The sequence below is a fragment of the Oncorhynchus gorbuscha genome, unplaced genomic scaffold (genome assembly GCF_021184085.1).
Source record: "Oncorhynchus gorbuscha isolate QuinsamMale2020 ecotype Even-year unplaced genomic scaffold, OgorEven_v1.0 Un_scaffold_1577, whole genome shotgun sequence".
NCBI lineage: Eukaryota > Metazoa > Chordata > Actinopteri > Salmoniformes > Salmonidae > Oncorhynchus > Oncorhynchus gorbuscha.
In genome coordinates, this window is record NW_025746312.1 from 938 (window position 1) to 14,975 (window position 14,038).

At 41.6% G+C, this 14,038-nt stretch overlaps 1 protein-coding gene across 1 annotated transcript in view; it reads left to right on the top strand.

Moving 5' to 3' along the window:
* Positions 1-823: 823 nt before the first annotated feature.
* Positions 824-14,038, top strand: part of LOC124023292 (cytochrome P450 3A27-like) — a 46,909-nt gene continuing 33,694 nt past the window's right edge. Inside the window, exons 1-9 of the mRNA XM_046337797.1 lie at positions 824-1,207; positions 1,505-1,598; positions 2,249-2,301; positions 3,681-3,780; positions 4,098-4,211; positions 8,516-8,604; positions 10,674-10,822; positions 11,271-11,398; positions 12,148-12,226. Of these exons, the coding sequence (XP_046193753.1) occupies positions 1,134-1,207; positions 1,505-1,598; positions 2,249-2,301; positions 3,681-3,780; positions 4,098-4,211; positions 8,516-8,604; positions 10,674-10,822; positions 11,271-11,398; positions 12,148-12,226 (880 nt within the window). The 5' untranslated portion in view covers positions 824-1,133. The remainder of the gene's footprint in view (positions 1,208-1,504; positions 1,599-2,248; positions 2,302-3,680; positions 3,781-4,097; positions 4,212-8,515; positions 8,605-10,673; positions 10,823-11,270; positions 11,399-12,147; positions 12,227-14,038) is intronic.

Below are 14,038 nucleotides of genomic sequence, written 5' to 3' on the forward strand. Positions count from 1 at the left end.
CTTATGGGTCAGGGTTCATGACATATCGTACCAGCCTTATGGATCCTGGGTTCATAACATATCGTACCAGCCTTATGGATCCTGGGTTCATGACATATCCTACCAGCCTTATGGGTCTGGGTTCATGACATATCGTACCAGCCTTATGGGTCTGGATTCATGACATATCGTACCAGCCTTATGGATCCTGGGTTCATGACATATCCTACCAGCCTTATGGGTCTGGGTTCATGACATATCGTACCAGCCTTATGGATCCTGGGTTCATAACATATCGTAACAGCCTTATGGATCCTGGGTTCATGACATATCGTACCAGCCTTATGGGTCTGGGTTCATGACATATCGTACCAGCCTTATGGATCCTGGGTTCATGACATATCGTACCAGCCTTATGGGTCTGGATTCATGACATATCGTACCAGCCTTATGCATCCTGGGTTCATGACACATCGTACCAGCCTTATGGATCACAATTATTGCGTAATCTCTTCACATTTCATGGACCCAAGATCCAGAGGTAACGCTGTACAGTTCAGTAGAAGTCTGCCCCAATGCAATTCTAATACAGCCACAGTGGGACTTCAACTATTTGTTGTGTGTCAAATGAACTACTTACTGTCTTTTGTTGAATTAATGTAACAACATTCAAACCTTGTTTAGCATTATCTAATCCAAATATGGCATTATTCCACCATTTTTATCCGTTTGCATCAGTTTCAGTAATGTACTTTTATTTTGAAGTCGAACCGCAAATTCCATTGTGGCGCAACCTTATTCTAGCTAGCATCACACAGGTGCTTTTCCGACGGAGTACAATAACAACTTGTTAACTTGCACTGTCTCAAACAGAGTACGGAGAAGAGCAGCGGTCGGTATTACAGAGTACGGAGAAGAGCAGCGGTCGGTATTACAGAATACGGAGAAGAGCAACGGTCGGTATTACAGAGTACGGAGAAGAGCAGCGGTCGGTATTCGAGATCTGCCGTGTCACAGAAGAACCACACTAGAACCGGACAGAAAAAAACTCAACTCAAAATCTGTCAGACCATCGGAGAAGTGAACTTGAACGAGTCTGAGAGAAAACGGAGCCTTTGTTTTCGGAAGCAGCAGGGAGGCGAACCGCAGGAAAGATGATGAGTTTTCTGCCATACTTCTCCGCTGAGACCTGGACCCTCCTGGCCCTCCTCATCACCCTCATTGTAGTGTAAGGACTTACATCAAGTCAAATGTTATTTGTCACATTTATCGTAGTTAACCGGTGTAGACTAACAGTGAAATGCTTAGTTACGGGTCCTTTTCCAGCAATGCAAGATAAGATATATATATATTGTATAGTTCTCTAGAACATACTAATAGTAAACGTGTGTGTGTGTGTGTGTGTGTGTGTGTGTGTGTGTGTGTGTGTGTGTGTGTGTGTGTGTGTGTGTGTGTGTGTGTGTGTGTGTGTGTGTGTGTGTGTGTGTGTGTGTGTGTGTGTGTGTGTGTGTGTGTGTGTGTGTAGGTACGGGTACTGGCCCTATGGTGTATTCACTAAGATGGGTATCCCTGGTCCCAAACCCCTACCTTACTTTGGCACAATGATGGAGTATAGAAAGGTTAGTACCCATTCAGAATAAACATATCTCTCATCTTTTAAACAACAGTGTTATTTCCCTCCATGTAAAACAATACATTGAGAAGGAAAAAGAGGACTAGACGATTGTTTTAACAATAGATAAATACAAGGTCATTTGAGACCTGATCAGTTTAGAAGTTGTGTTCCTTGACCCTGGGGTAAGGCTGGTACGATATGTCATGATCCCAGGATCCATAAGGCTGGTACGATATGTCATGATCCCAGGATCCATAAGGCTGGTACGATATGTCATGAACCCAGACCCATAAGGCTGGTACGATATGTCATGAATCCAGACCCATAAGGCTGGTACGATATGTCATGAACCCTGACCCATAAGGCTGGTACGATATGTCATGAACCCAGACCCATAAGGCTGGTACGATATGTCATGAATATAAAATAACAAACCCTCCTCAGCCCTCACCTATTTCAGGTGTGTTCTCTGTTCAGCTGTTGGACACACCTACGTGACCTCCTAGGGCATGTTTTTTTTTCTCGCTCGCTCTCCTTCCATCTCTCTCTCTCTCTCTTCCTCCATCTCTCTCTCTCTCTCTCTCTCTTCCTCCTCTCTCTCTCTCTCTCTCTCTCTCTCTCTCTCTCTCTCTCTCTCTCTCTGTCTCTCTGCAGGGCTTCACTAACTTTGACACAGAGTGCTTTCAGAAGTACGGGAGAATCTGGGGGTGAGTTCAGTTGACTGTACCGTACTAGGATGACTCACAACTGTACTATGCTCTTTCAATTACTATGCATTTTCCTTTCAGTTCATCACCTGCTGATGTGACCATGAAAAATAGTAATAATATCAACCACGACCAGAACAATGTTTTCTATGTAGTTTTATAAGAGTTTTATAAGAGTTAAATGTGTCGGTTTCCATGGTTACTTTCTAAATGTAATCAGTTACTAATTTTACCTGTTCAACATTACCCCAAACACAGTACTGTAATCTGATTACATTCAGTTACTAGTTTACCTGTCCAACATTACCCCAAACTCAGTACCGTAATCTGATTACATTCAGTTACTAGTTTACCTGTCCTACATTACCCCAAACTCAGTACCGTAATCTGATTACATTCAGTTACTAGTTTACCTGTCCAACATTACCCCAAACTCAGTACCGTAATCTGATTACATTCAGTTACTAGTTTACCTGTCCAACATTACCCCAAACTCAGTACCGTAATCTGATTACATTCAGTTACTAGTTTTACCTGTCCTACATTACCCCAAACTCAGTACCGTAATCTGATTACATTCAGTTACTAGTTTTACCTGTCCAACATTACCCCAAACTCAGTACTGTAATCTGATTACATTCAGTTACTAGTTTACCTGTCCAACATTACCCCAAACTCAGTACCGTAATCTGATTACATTCAGTTACTAGTTGGCTGCTGCAGGTGTGTTTCTCCTCTGTGAAGGATCTATGGTGGGAGGCATTCTGTACCATGTAGGTGTGTATATATAGTGGTTAAAGCCAGGTGTGTTTCTCCTCTGGTGAAGGATCTATGATGGGAGGCAGTCTGTTCTGTGTAACATGTAGGTGTATATATAGTGGTTAAAGCCAGGTGTGTTTCTCCTCTGTGAAGGATCTATGATGGGAGGCAGTCTGTTCTGTGTAACATGTAGGTGTATATATAGTGGTTAAAGCCAGGTGTGTTTCTCCTCTGTGAAGGATCTATGGTGGGAGGCAGTCTGTTCTGTGTAACATGTAGGTGTATATATAGTGGTTAAAGCCAGGTGTGTTTCTCCTCTGTGAAGGATCTATGATGGGAGGCAGTCTGTTCTGTGTACCATGTATTTGTGTATATAGAGGCAGTCTGTTCTGTGTACCATGTAGGTGTGTATATATAGTGGTTAAAGCCAGGTGTGTTTCTCCTCTATGAAGGATCTATGGTGGGAGGCATTCTGTACCATGTAGGTGTGTATATATAGTGGTTAAAGCCAGGTGTGTTTCTCCTCTGGTGAAGGATCTATGGTGGGAGGCAGTCTGTTCTGTGTAACATGTAGGTGTATATATAGTGGTTAAAGCCAGGTGTGTTTCTCCTCTGTGAAGGATCTATGATGGGAGGCAGCCTATTCTGTGTATCATGGACAAAAGCATGATCAAGACCGTCCTGATTAAAGAGTGTTACAACATCTTCACCAACCGCAGGGTGAGACACACACACACACACACACACACACACACACACACACACACACACACACACACACACACACACACACACACACACACACACACACACACACACACACACACACACACACACACACACACACACACACATCCCCCTAATAATAATCGGAATACTAATAATCCTAACATTATGACTGATATTATTAATACATTATTTGTAGCATTCATTATTCATACATTTTAAAGTAGGGTGAATATTATGTAAATACGGTTATCAATATTCAATCATATAATTAACAGGTGTTATCATTATAACTGACCTCCATGTTTTAGAACTTACGTCTGAACGGCGAGATGTTTGATTCGTTGTTCGTTGCCGAGGACGATACATGGAGGCGGATCCGCAGTGTCCTCTCACCTTCCTTTACCTCTGGACGACTGAAAGAGGTAGAACCATCCCTCCATCTCTCCCTTTCTGTGTTTTATCAACTTGTTATAAACTCTTTATAGCTTGTTATAACCTCTATAAACTCATTATAGCTTGTTATAAACTCTATAAACTCAATATAGCTTGTTATAAACTCTAGAAACTCAATATAGATTGTTATAAACACTATAAACTCATTATAGCTTGTTATAACCTCTATAAACTCATTATAGCTTGTTATAAACTCTATAAACTCAATATAGATTGTTATAAACACTATAAACTCATTATAGATTGTTATAAACACTATAAACTCATTATAGCTCGTTATAAACTCTATAAACTCATTATAGCTCGTTATAAACTCTATAAACTCATTATAGCTTGTTATAAACTCATTATCTCTTGTTATAAACACTTAATTAACTCATTATAGCTTGTTATAAACTCATTATCTCTTGTTATAAACTCAAACCTAAATCAAATCTAATTGTATTAGTCACAAACACATATTTAGCAGTTATGGGTGTAGTGAAATGTTTGTGTTCCTGGCTCCTACAGTGCAGTAATTTCTAACAAGACACAACAAAACACACAAGTCTAAAAGTAAAATAATGGAATTATGAAACATAGAAATATTAGGATGAGCAATGTCGAAGTCTGGAGTATAAAATTATAAATATAAGTACATATATTTTTTATTGATTTTACCTTTATTTAACATGGCAAGTTAGTTATGAACAAATTCTTATTTACAATGACGGCGTAGGAACAGTGGGTTAACTGTCTTGTTTTTAGTGGAACAACTGATTTGTACCTTGTCAGATCGGGGATTCGATCTAGCAACCTTCCGGTTACTAGTCCAACGACCTAACCACTAGGTTACCTGCCTCCACTAATGTGATGTGATGTATAGACATTATGGACATTATGTTGATAGAATATATAGCAAATCTGTAGAATACATGGATAGAATTGTATACAGTTGAAGTTTGAAGTTTACATGCACTTAGGTTGGAGTCATGAACATCTCTGGGGGACGTTGGATGGTAGACGATGATAGAGATGGTAGAGATGACCAACATCCAGTGAAGTTTATTTTTAACGTTACGGCGCTCAGAAATTAGCATTATGGCTCCTCTATCTTGGAGTCCACAGAAACCCAAATTTACCACATAAATATTCCCTTACCTTTGCTGTTCTTCCATCAGAAGACCTGGAAGGAATTATACTTACCAAAAACAGCGTTTAGTTTTGAAGTCTGTGTCTTTCGGTTATCAAACACGACATATCTTGGTTGAAATGCAGCCAAAAGTCAAGTGGATGCGCACCAAAACGTCGAAATTACATATTATATGTCGACTAAACTTGTCAAACTATGTTCAGAATCAAGCTTTAGCTATAAAGGTACACAGCAATCCTGAGGACGAACAGAAACACATGCATCGTTTAATCAATCTTGGAAAAAAGACAGGACCTGAGGAGAGCGCGCATGAGAGTGACCTGTTTTTTCGCGTGACCGAAAGGTTTCGGCCTGCCAAAACTCTTGTGAGCGCGAGATTCTCACAATGAGAAGCCCCATTGAAAGCAGACATCACGCTGAAGACAGAGAGACTGTTCCCAGGTCTGTAAGTGCTTGGGAAGGGTGGGGGTGATGACGTCAAAGTTGGGCCAACTTTTATGATGACAAGAGAGAGTTTGGGAGAATGACTGCCCTGAGAGTTCTGCTTTACATACAGACATAATTTAAACGGTTTTAGAAGCTTTAGAGTGTTTTCTATTCAATAATAATTATTATATTCATATATTATTAATTTTTGACAGATTTATTTTTTGTTTACTATGGGCACGCAATTCCTCCAAAGGGGGCAGTGGACAGCCCTATCTTTAACGTTGGATGGTAGACGAAGATAGAGATGGTAGAGATTATCAACATCCAGTGAAATTGAAACATACAAGTTTTATACATTGGTTTAAAGATGAACTTCTTGTTAATCCAACCACTGTGTCAGATTTCAAAAAAGGCTTTACGGCGAAAGCAAACCATGCAATTATCTGAGGACAGCACCAAATCAAACAAACACAAGACAATCATCAAACCAGCAGTCATTACATTAAACAAATCCTGGATGGATATTTCTCTGGTTTTCACCGGCCATATCAGTTATTTTATACTCACAGACATTATGTTTTGGAAACTTTAGCGTGTTTTCTATCCAAATCTTCCAATTATATGCTTGTCCTAGCTTCTGTGCCTGAGTAACAGGCAGTTTACTTTGGCCTCGCTTTGCATGCGGATGTCAAAATACTGCCCCCCGGTGAAGTTAAAACTAGTTTTTTTTTACTATTATTGTGACATTTCACATTCTTAAAATGAAGTGGTGATCCTAACTGACTTAAGACAGGGAATGTTTTACTTGGATTAAATGTTAGGAATTGTGAAAAACTGAGTTTAAATGTATATACAGCAATAGCTAGCCTTGACTAGAAACAGTATATACAGTGCATTCGGAAAGTATTCACTCTCTCTCTCTCTCTCTCTCTCTCTCTCTCTCTCTCTCTCTCTCTCTCTCTCTCTCTGTCTCAAATCTTGCTGCTGTGATGGCACACTGTGGTATTTCACACAGTAGATCAAAATCGGGCTTGTTTTCAAATTCTTTGTGTATCTGTGTAATCTAAGGGAAATATGTGTCTCTAATATGGTCATATATTGTGCAGGGGCTTAGGAAGTGCAGCTCAGTTTCCACCTCATTTTGTGGGCAGTGAGCACATAGCCTGACTTCTCTTGAGAGGCAGGTCTGCCTACGACGGCCTTTCTCAATAGCAAGGCTACTTTGGCCTCGCTTTGCATGAGAATGTCAAAATACTGCCCCCCAGTGAAGTTAAAACTAGTTTTTCTACAACTTTCTTGTTCACGGACTATAGTTTTCTCAAGTCGGTTAGGACATCTACTTTGTGCATGACACAAGTCATTTTTCCAACAATTGTTTCCAACAGACAGATTATTTCACTTATAACCCCATGTTAAACATGGTAAACTCAAACACCATGGGACCACGCAGCCTTCAGGATGGAGACACGTTCTGTCTCCTAGAGATGAACACGATTTGGTGCAAATCAATCCTAGAACAACAGCAAAGGACAGTGTGAAGATGCTGGAGGAAACAGGTGCAAAAGTATCTATATCCACAGTAAAATGTGTCCTAAATCAACATATCCTGAAAGGCAACTCAGCAAGGAAGAAGCCACTGCTCCAAAACCGCCATAAAAATGCCAGGCCATAAAAATGCCAGACCATGGTCTGCAACTGCACATGGGGACAAAGGTTGTACTTTTAGAAAAATATCCTCTGGTCTGATTAAACAAAAATAGAACTGTTTGGCCATAATGACCATCATTATGTTTGAAGGAAAAAGGGGGAGGCTTGCAAGTCGAAGAACACCATCCCAACTGTGAAGCACAGGGGTGGCAGCATCATGTTGTGGGGGTGCTTTGCTGCATGAGGGACTGGTGCACTTCACAAAATAGATGGCACCATGAGGAACAAACATTATGTGGATATATTGAAGCAACCTCTCAAGACATCAATCAGAAAGTTAATGCTTGGTCGCAAATGGGTCTTCCAAATGGACAATGACCCCAAGCATACTTCCAAAGTTGTTTCTGACCCACTGGGAATGTATGAAAGAAATAAAAGCTGAAATAAATAATTCTATATATATAGAATAAGTATATATAAGTATATACAGTGCATTCGGAAAGTATTCTCTCTCTCTCTCTCTCTGTCTCAAATCTTGCTGCTGTGATGGCACACTGTGGTATTTCACACAGTAGATCAAAATCAGGCTTGTTTTCAAATTCTTTGTGTATCTGTGTAATCTAAGGGAAATATGTGTCTCGAATATGGTCATATATTGTGCAGGAGCTTAGGAAGTGCAGCTCAGTTTCCACCTCATTTTGTGGGCAGTGTGCACATAGCCTGTCTTCTCTTGAGAGCCAGGTCTGCCTACGACGGCCTTTCTCAATAGCAAGGCTATGCTCACTGAGTCTGTACATAGTCAAAGCCATCCTTAAGTTTGGGGCAGTCACAGTGGTCAGGTATTCTGCCACTGTGTAGTCTCTGTTTAGGGCCAAATAGCATTCTAGTTTGCTCTGTTTTTTATTAATTCTTTCCATCTCTCTCTCTCTCTCTACCTCTCTACCTCTACCTCTCTACCTCTACCCTCTCTCCCTCTCTACCCTCTCTCTCTACCTCTCTACCTCCACCCTCTCTCTCTCTCTCTTTCTCTCTCTACCTCTCTCTCTCTACCTTTCTCTCCTCTAGATGTTTGGTATCATGAAACAGCACTCTGCTAACCTGCTGAACGGAATGAAGAAGCAGGCAGATAAAGACCAGACCATCGAAGTGAAGGAGTGAGTCCTGATTCCTAACCTCTGGCTATTCACCTTGTGCCACTTGAGATCCTGGTTCGAGTCCAGGCTCTGTTGTAGCCGCAAGCCATGAGACTGCTGAACAATTAATCAAATTGCCACCCAAACTGTTTACATATTTCTTACTTCAGTTTATTTAGTAACTGCATTCTTGGTTAACTTAAGGGCTTGTAAGCACAGTTAGGTTGTAATTTGTAATTTCACAGTTAGGTTGTAATTTGTAATATTCGGCGCATGTGACAAATACATTTGATTTCATTTAGTTGTGGTCAGTAGTTGTGTGGACAGTAGATGTGTGGTCAGTGGTTGTGGTCAGTAGTTGTGTGGACAAGTAGTTGTTGGCAGTAGTTGTGTGGTGAGTAGTTGTGTGGTCAGTAGTTGCGGTCAGTAGTTGTGTAGTTGTGTGGTCAGTAGTTGTGGTCGGCAGTTGTGGTCTGTAGTTGTGGTTAGTAGTTGTGTGGTTTGTAGTTGTGGTCAGTAGTTGTGTTGTTGATGGTTGTGTGGTCGGTGGTTATGTGGTCAGTAGTTTTGTGGTTGTGGTCAGTAGTTGTGTGGTCAGTAGTTGTGTGGTCAGTAACCGCCATCGATAAAAGACAGTACTGTGCAGCCGTCTTCATCGACCTTGCCAAGGCTTTCGACTCTGTCAATCATCATATTCTTATCGGCAGACTCAGTAGCCTCGGTTTTTCGGATGACTGCTTTGCCTGGTTCACCAATTACTTTGCAGACAGAGTTCAGTGTGTCAAATCGGACGGCATGCTGTCCGGTCCTCTGGCAGTCTCTATGGGGGTGCCACAGGGTTCATTTCTCGGCCCGACTCTTTTCTCTGTATATATCAATGATGTTGCTCTTGCTGCAGGTGATTCCCTGATCCACCTCTACGCTGACGACACCATTCTATATACTTTCGGCCCGTCATTGGACACTGTGTTAACTAACCTCCAAACGAGCTTCAATGCCATACAACACTCCTTCCGTGGCCTCCAACTGCTCTTAAACGCTAGTAAAACCAAATGCATGCTTTTCAACCGATCGCTGCCTGCGCCCGCATGCCCGACTAGCATCACCACCCTGGATGGTTCCGACCTTGAATATGTGGACATCTATAAGTACCTAGGTGTCTGGCAAGACTGCAAACTCTCCTTCCAGCCTCATATCAAACATCTCCAATCGAAAATCAAATCAAGAGTCGGCTTTCTATTCCGCAACAAAGCCTCCTTCACTCACGCCGCCAAGCTTACCCTAGTAAAACTTGACTATCCTACCGATCCTCGACTTCGGCGATGTCATCTACAAAATTGCTTCCAACACTCTACTCAGCAAACTGGATGCAGTTTATCACAGTGCCATATTCGTCGCCAGACCCACTGGCTCCAGGTCATCTACAAGTCCATGCTAGGTAAAGCTCCGCCTTATCTCAGTTCACTGGTCACGATGGCAACACCCATCCGTAGCACGCGCTCCAGCAGGTGTATCTCACTGATCATCCCTAAAGCCAACACCTCATTTGGCCGCTTTTCGTTCCAGTACTCTGCTGCCTGTGACTGGAACGAATTGCAAAAATCGCTGAAGTTGGAGACTTTCATCTCCCTCACCAACTTCAAACATCAGCTATCTTAGCAGCTAACCGATCGCTGCAGCTGTACATAGTCTATTGGTAAATAGCCCACCCATTTTCACCTACCTCATTCCCATACTGTTTTTATTTATTTTATTTTCTGCTCTTTTGCACACCAATATCTCTACCTGTACATGACCATCTGATCATTTATCACTCCAGTGTTAATCTGCAAAATTGTAATTATTCGCCTACCTCCTCATGCCTTTTGCACACATTGTATATAGACTCCCCTTTTTTTTCTACTGTGTTATTGACTTGTTAATTGTTTACTCCATGTGTAACTCTGTGTTGTCTGTTCACACTGCTATGCTTTATCTTGGCCAGGTCGCAGTTGCAAATGAGAACTTGTTCTCAACTAGCCTACCTGGTTATATAAAGGTGAAATAAAAATAAAAAAGCTGTGTGGTGTGTAATTGTGGTTGTGTTGCAGGTTCTTTGGGCCCTACAGTATGGACGTGGTCACCAGCACAGCTTTCAGTGTGGACATTGACTCTCTGAACAACCCTTCAGACCCCTTTGTCTCCAACGTCAAGAAGATGCTCAAGTTTGACCTGTTCAACCCACTGTTGCTACTAATCTGTGAGACTGTATATGTACATACACACACAGACACAAAGTTGTAATTTTTAATCACATGAAGATGTTTACCTTTCTATAAAACTTTCCTCTCCACCTCTCCTCATCTCCTCTCCTCTCCCGACCTCTACTCCCCTCCTCTTCTCCTCTCTGGTCCTCCACTCCTCTCCTTCTCTCCTCTCCCCTCTGCTCCTCTCCTCTTCTCCTCTCCTGTCCTCCACTCCTCCCCTCATCTCCTCTCCCCTCCTCCCTCCTCCTCCTCCCCTCCCCCCTCCTCCCGTCCTCCCCTCCTCCTCCCCTCCTCTCCTCTTCTCCTCCCCCCTCCCCTCCTCTTCTCCTCTCCCCCTCCTCCTCTTCTCCTCTCCTGTCCTCCTCTCCTCTCCTCATCTACTCTCCTGTCCTCCCCTCCTCCCCTCCTCCTCCCCTCCTCTCCTCTCCTCTCCTTCTCCAGTTTTGTTTCCCTTCACTGGTCCGATCTTGGAGAAGATGAAGTTTTCTTTCTTCCCGACTGCAGTATTGGACTTCTTTTACGCCTCGCTGGCGAAGATCAAATCTGGACGTGACTCTGGGAACTCAACTGTAAACATGTTTTATATTTATATTTGATTATGTTGATATTGTCATCTGTACATTTATATTTGTATTGTAATATTCTGTATTTATTATTTATATAACTATGGAACTATGTGATGTAACTAGTGATGGACATCAATATGAAACGTCCATATCGATATCATGTTGGAATTTAAAAAGACTATTATTGGGACCCAAATATCTACATTCATATTAGAATCTGTTTGTGTTGGTTGTGATTGGACCAGATCCATTAGAATCTGTTTGTGTTGGTTGTGATTGGACCAGATCCATTAGAATCTGTTTGTGTTGGTTGTGATTGGACCAGATCCATTAGAATCTGATTGTGTTGGTTGTGATTGGACCAGATCCATTAGAATCTGATTGTGTTGGTTGTGATTGGACCAGATCCATTAGAATCTGATTGTGTTGGTTGTGATTGGACCAGATCCATTAGAATCTGATTGTGTTGGTTGTGATTGGACCAGATCCATTAGAATCTGATCGTGTTGGTTGTGATTGGACCAGATCCATTAGAATCTGTTTGTGTTGGTTGTGATTGGACCAGATCCATTAGAATTGGTTTGTGTTGGTTGTGATTGGACCAGATCCATTAGAATCTGTTTGTGCTGGATGTGATTGGACCAGATCCATTAGAATCTGTTTGTGCTGGATGTGATTGGACCAGATCCATTAGAATCTGTTTGTGTTGGATGTGATTGGACGGATTTGACCTCATGTCTTTCTGCTTCCAGAGTCGGGTGGATTTCTTACAGCTGATGATCGACTCTCAGAAAGGCAACGACACAAAGACAGGAGGGGAACAGACTAAAGGTACCTGCCGAACAAACACCTGGAAACTACTGTTACAAACACACACCTGGAAACTACTGTTACAAACACACACCTGGAAACTACTGTTACAAACACACACCTGGAAACTACTGTTACAAACACACACCTGGAAACTGCTGTTACAAACACACACCTGGAAACTGCTGTTACAAACACACACCTGGAAACTACTGTTACAAACACACACCTGGAAACTGCTGTTACAAACACACACCTGGAAACTGCTGTTACAAACACACACCTGGAAACTGATGTTACAAACACACACCTGTAAACTACTGTTACAAACACACACCTGGAAACTGCTGTTACAAACACACACCTGTAAACTACTGTTACAAACACACACCTGGAAACTACTGTTACAAACACACACCTGTTACAAACACACACCTGGAAACTACTGTTACAAACACACACCTGTAAACTACTGTTACAAACACACACCTGTAAACTACTGTTACAAACACACACATGTAAACTACTGTTACAAACACACACCTGGAAACTGCTGTTACAAACACACACCTGTAAACTACTGTTACAAACACACACCTGGAAACTACTGTTACAAACACACACCTGTTACAAACACACACCTGTAAACTACTGTTACAAACACACACCTGTAAACTACTGTTACAAACACACACCTGGAAACTACTGTTACAAACACACACCTGGAAACTACTGTTACAAACACACACCTGGAAACTACTGTTACAAACACACACCTGTAAACTACTGTTACAAACACACACCTGTAAACTACTGTTACAAACACACACCTGGAAACTACTGTTACAAACACACACCTGGAAACTACTGTTACAAACACACACCTGGAAACTACTGTTACAAACACACACCTGTTACAAACACACACCTGTAATCTACTGTTACAAACACACACCTGTAATCTACTGTTACAAACACACACCTGTAAACTACTGTTACAAACACACACCTGTTACAAACACACACCTGTAAACTACTGTTACAAACACACACCTGTAAACTACTGTTACAAACACACACCTGTTACAAACACACACCTGTAATCTACTGTTACAAACACACACCTGTAATCTACTGTTACAAACACACACCTGGAAACTACTGTTACAAACACACACCTGTTACAAACACACACCTGTAATCTACTGTTACAAACACACACCTGTAATCTACTGTTACAAACACACACCTGTAATCTACTGTTACAAACACACACCTGTAAACTACTGTTACAAACACACACCTGTTACAAACACACACCTGTAAACTACTGTTACAAACACACACCTGTAAACTACTGTTACAAACACACACCTGTAAACTACTGTTACAAACACACACCTGTAAACTACTGTTACAAACACACACCTGTTACAAACACACACCTGTAAACTACTGTTACAAACACACACCTGTAACCTACTGTTACAAACACACACATGTAACCTACTGTTACAAACACACACCTGCAACCTACTGTTACAAACACACACCTGTAACCTACTGTTACAAACACACACCTGGAAACTACTGTTACAAACACACACCTGTTACAAACACACACCTGTAACCTACTGTTACAAACACACACCTTGAATCTACTGTTACAAACACACACCTGTTACAAACACACACCTGTAAACTACTGTTACAAACACACACCTGTTGCAAACACACACCTGTAACCTACTGTTACAAACACACACCTGTAACCTACTGTTACAAACACACACCTGTAACCTACTGTTACAAACACACACCTGCAACCTACTG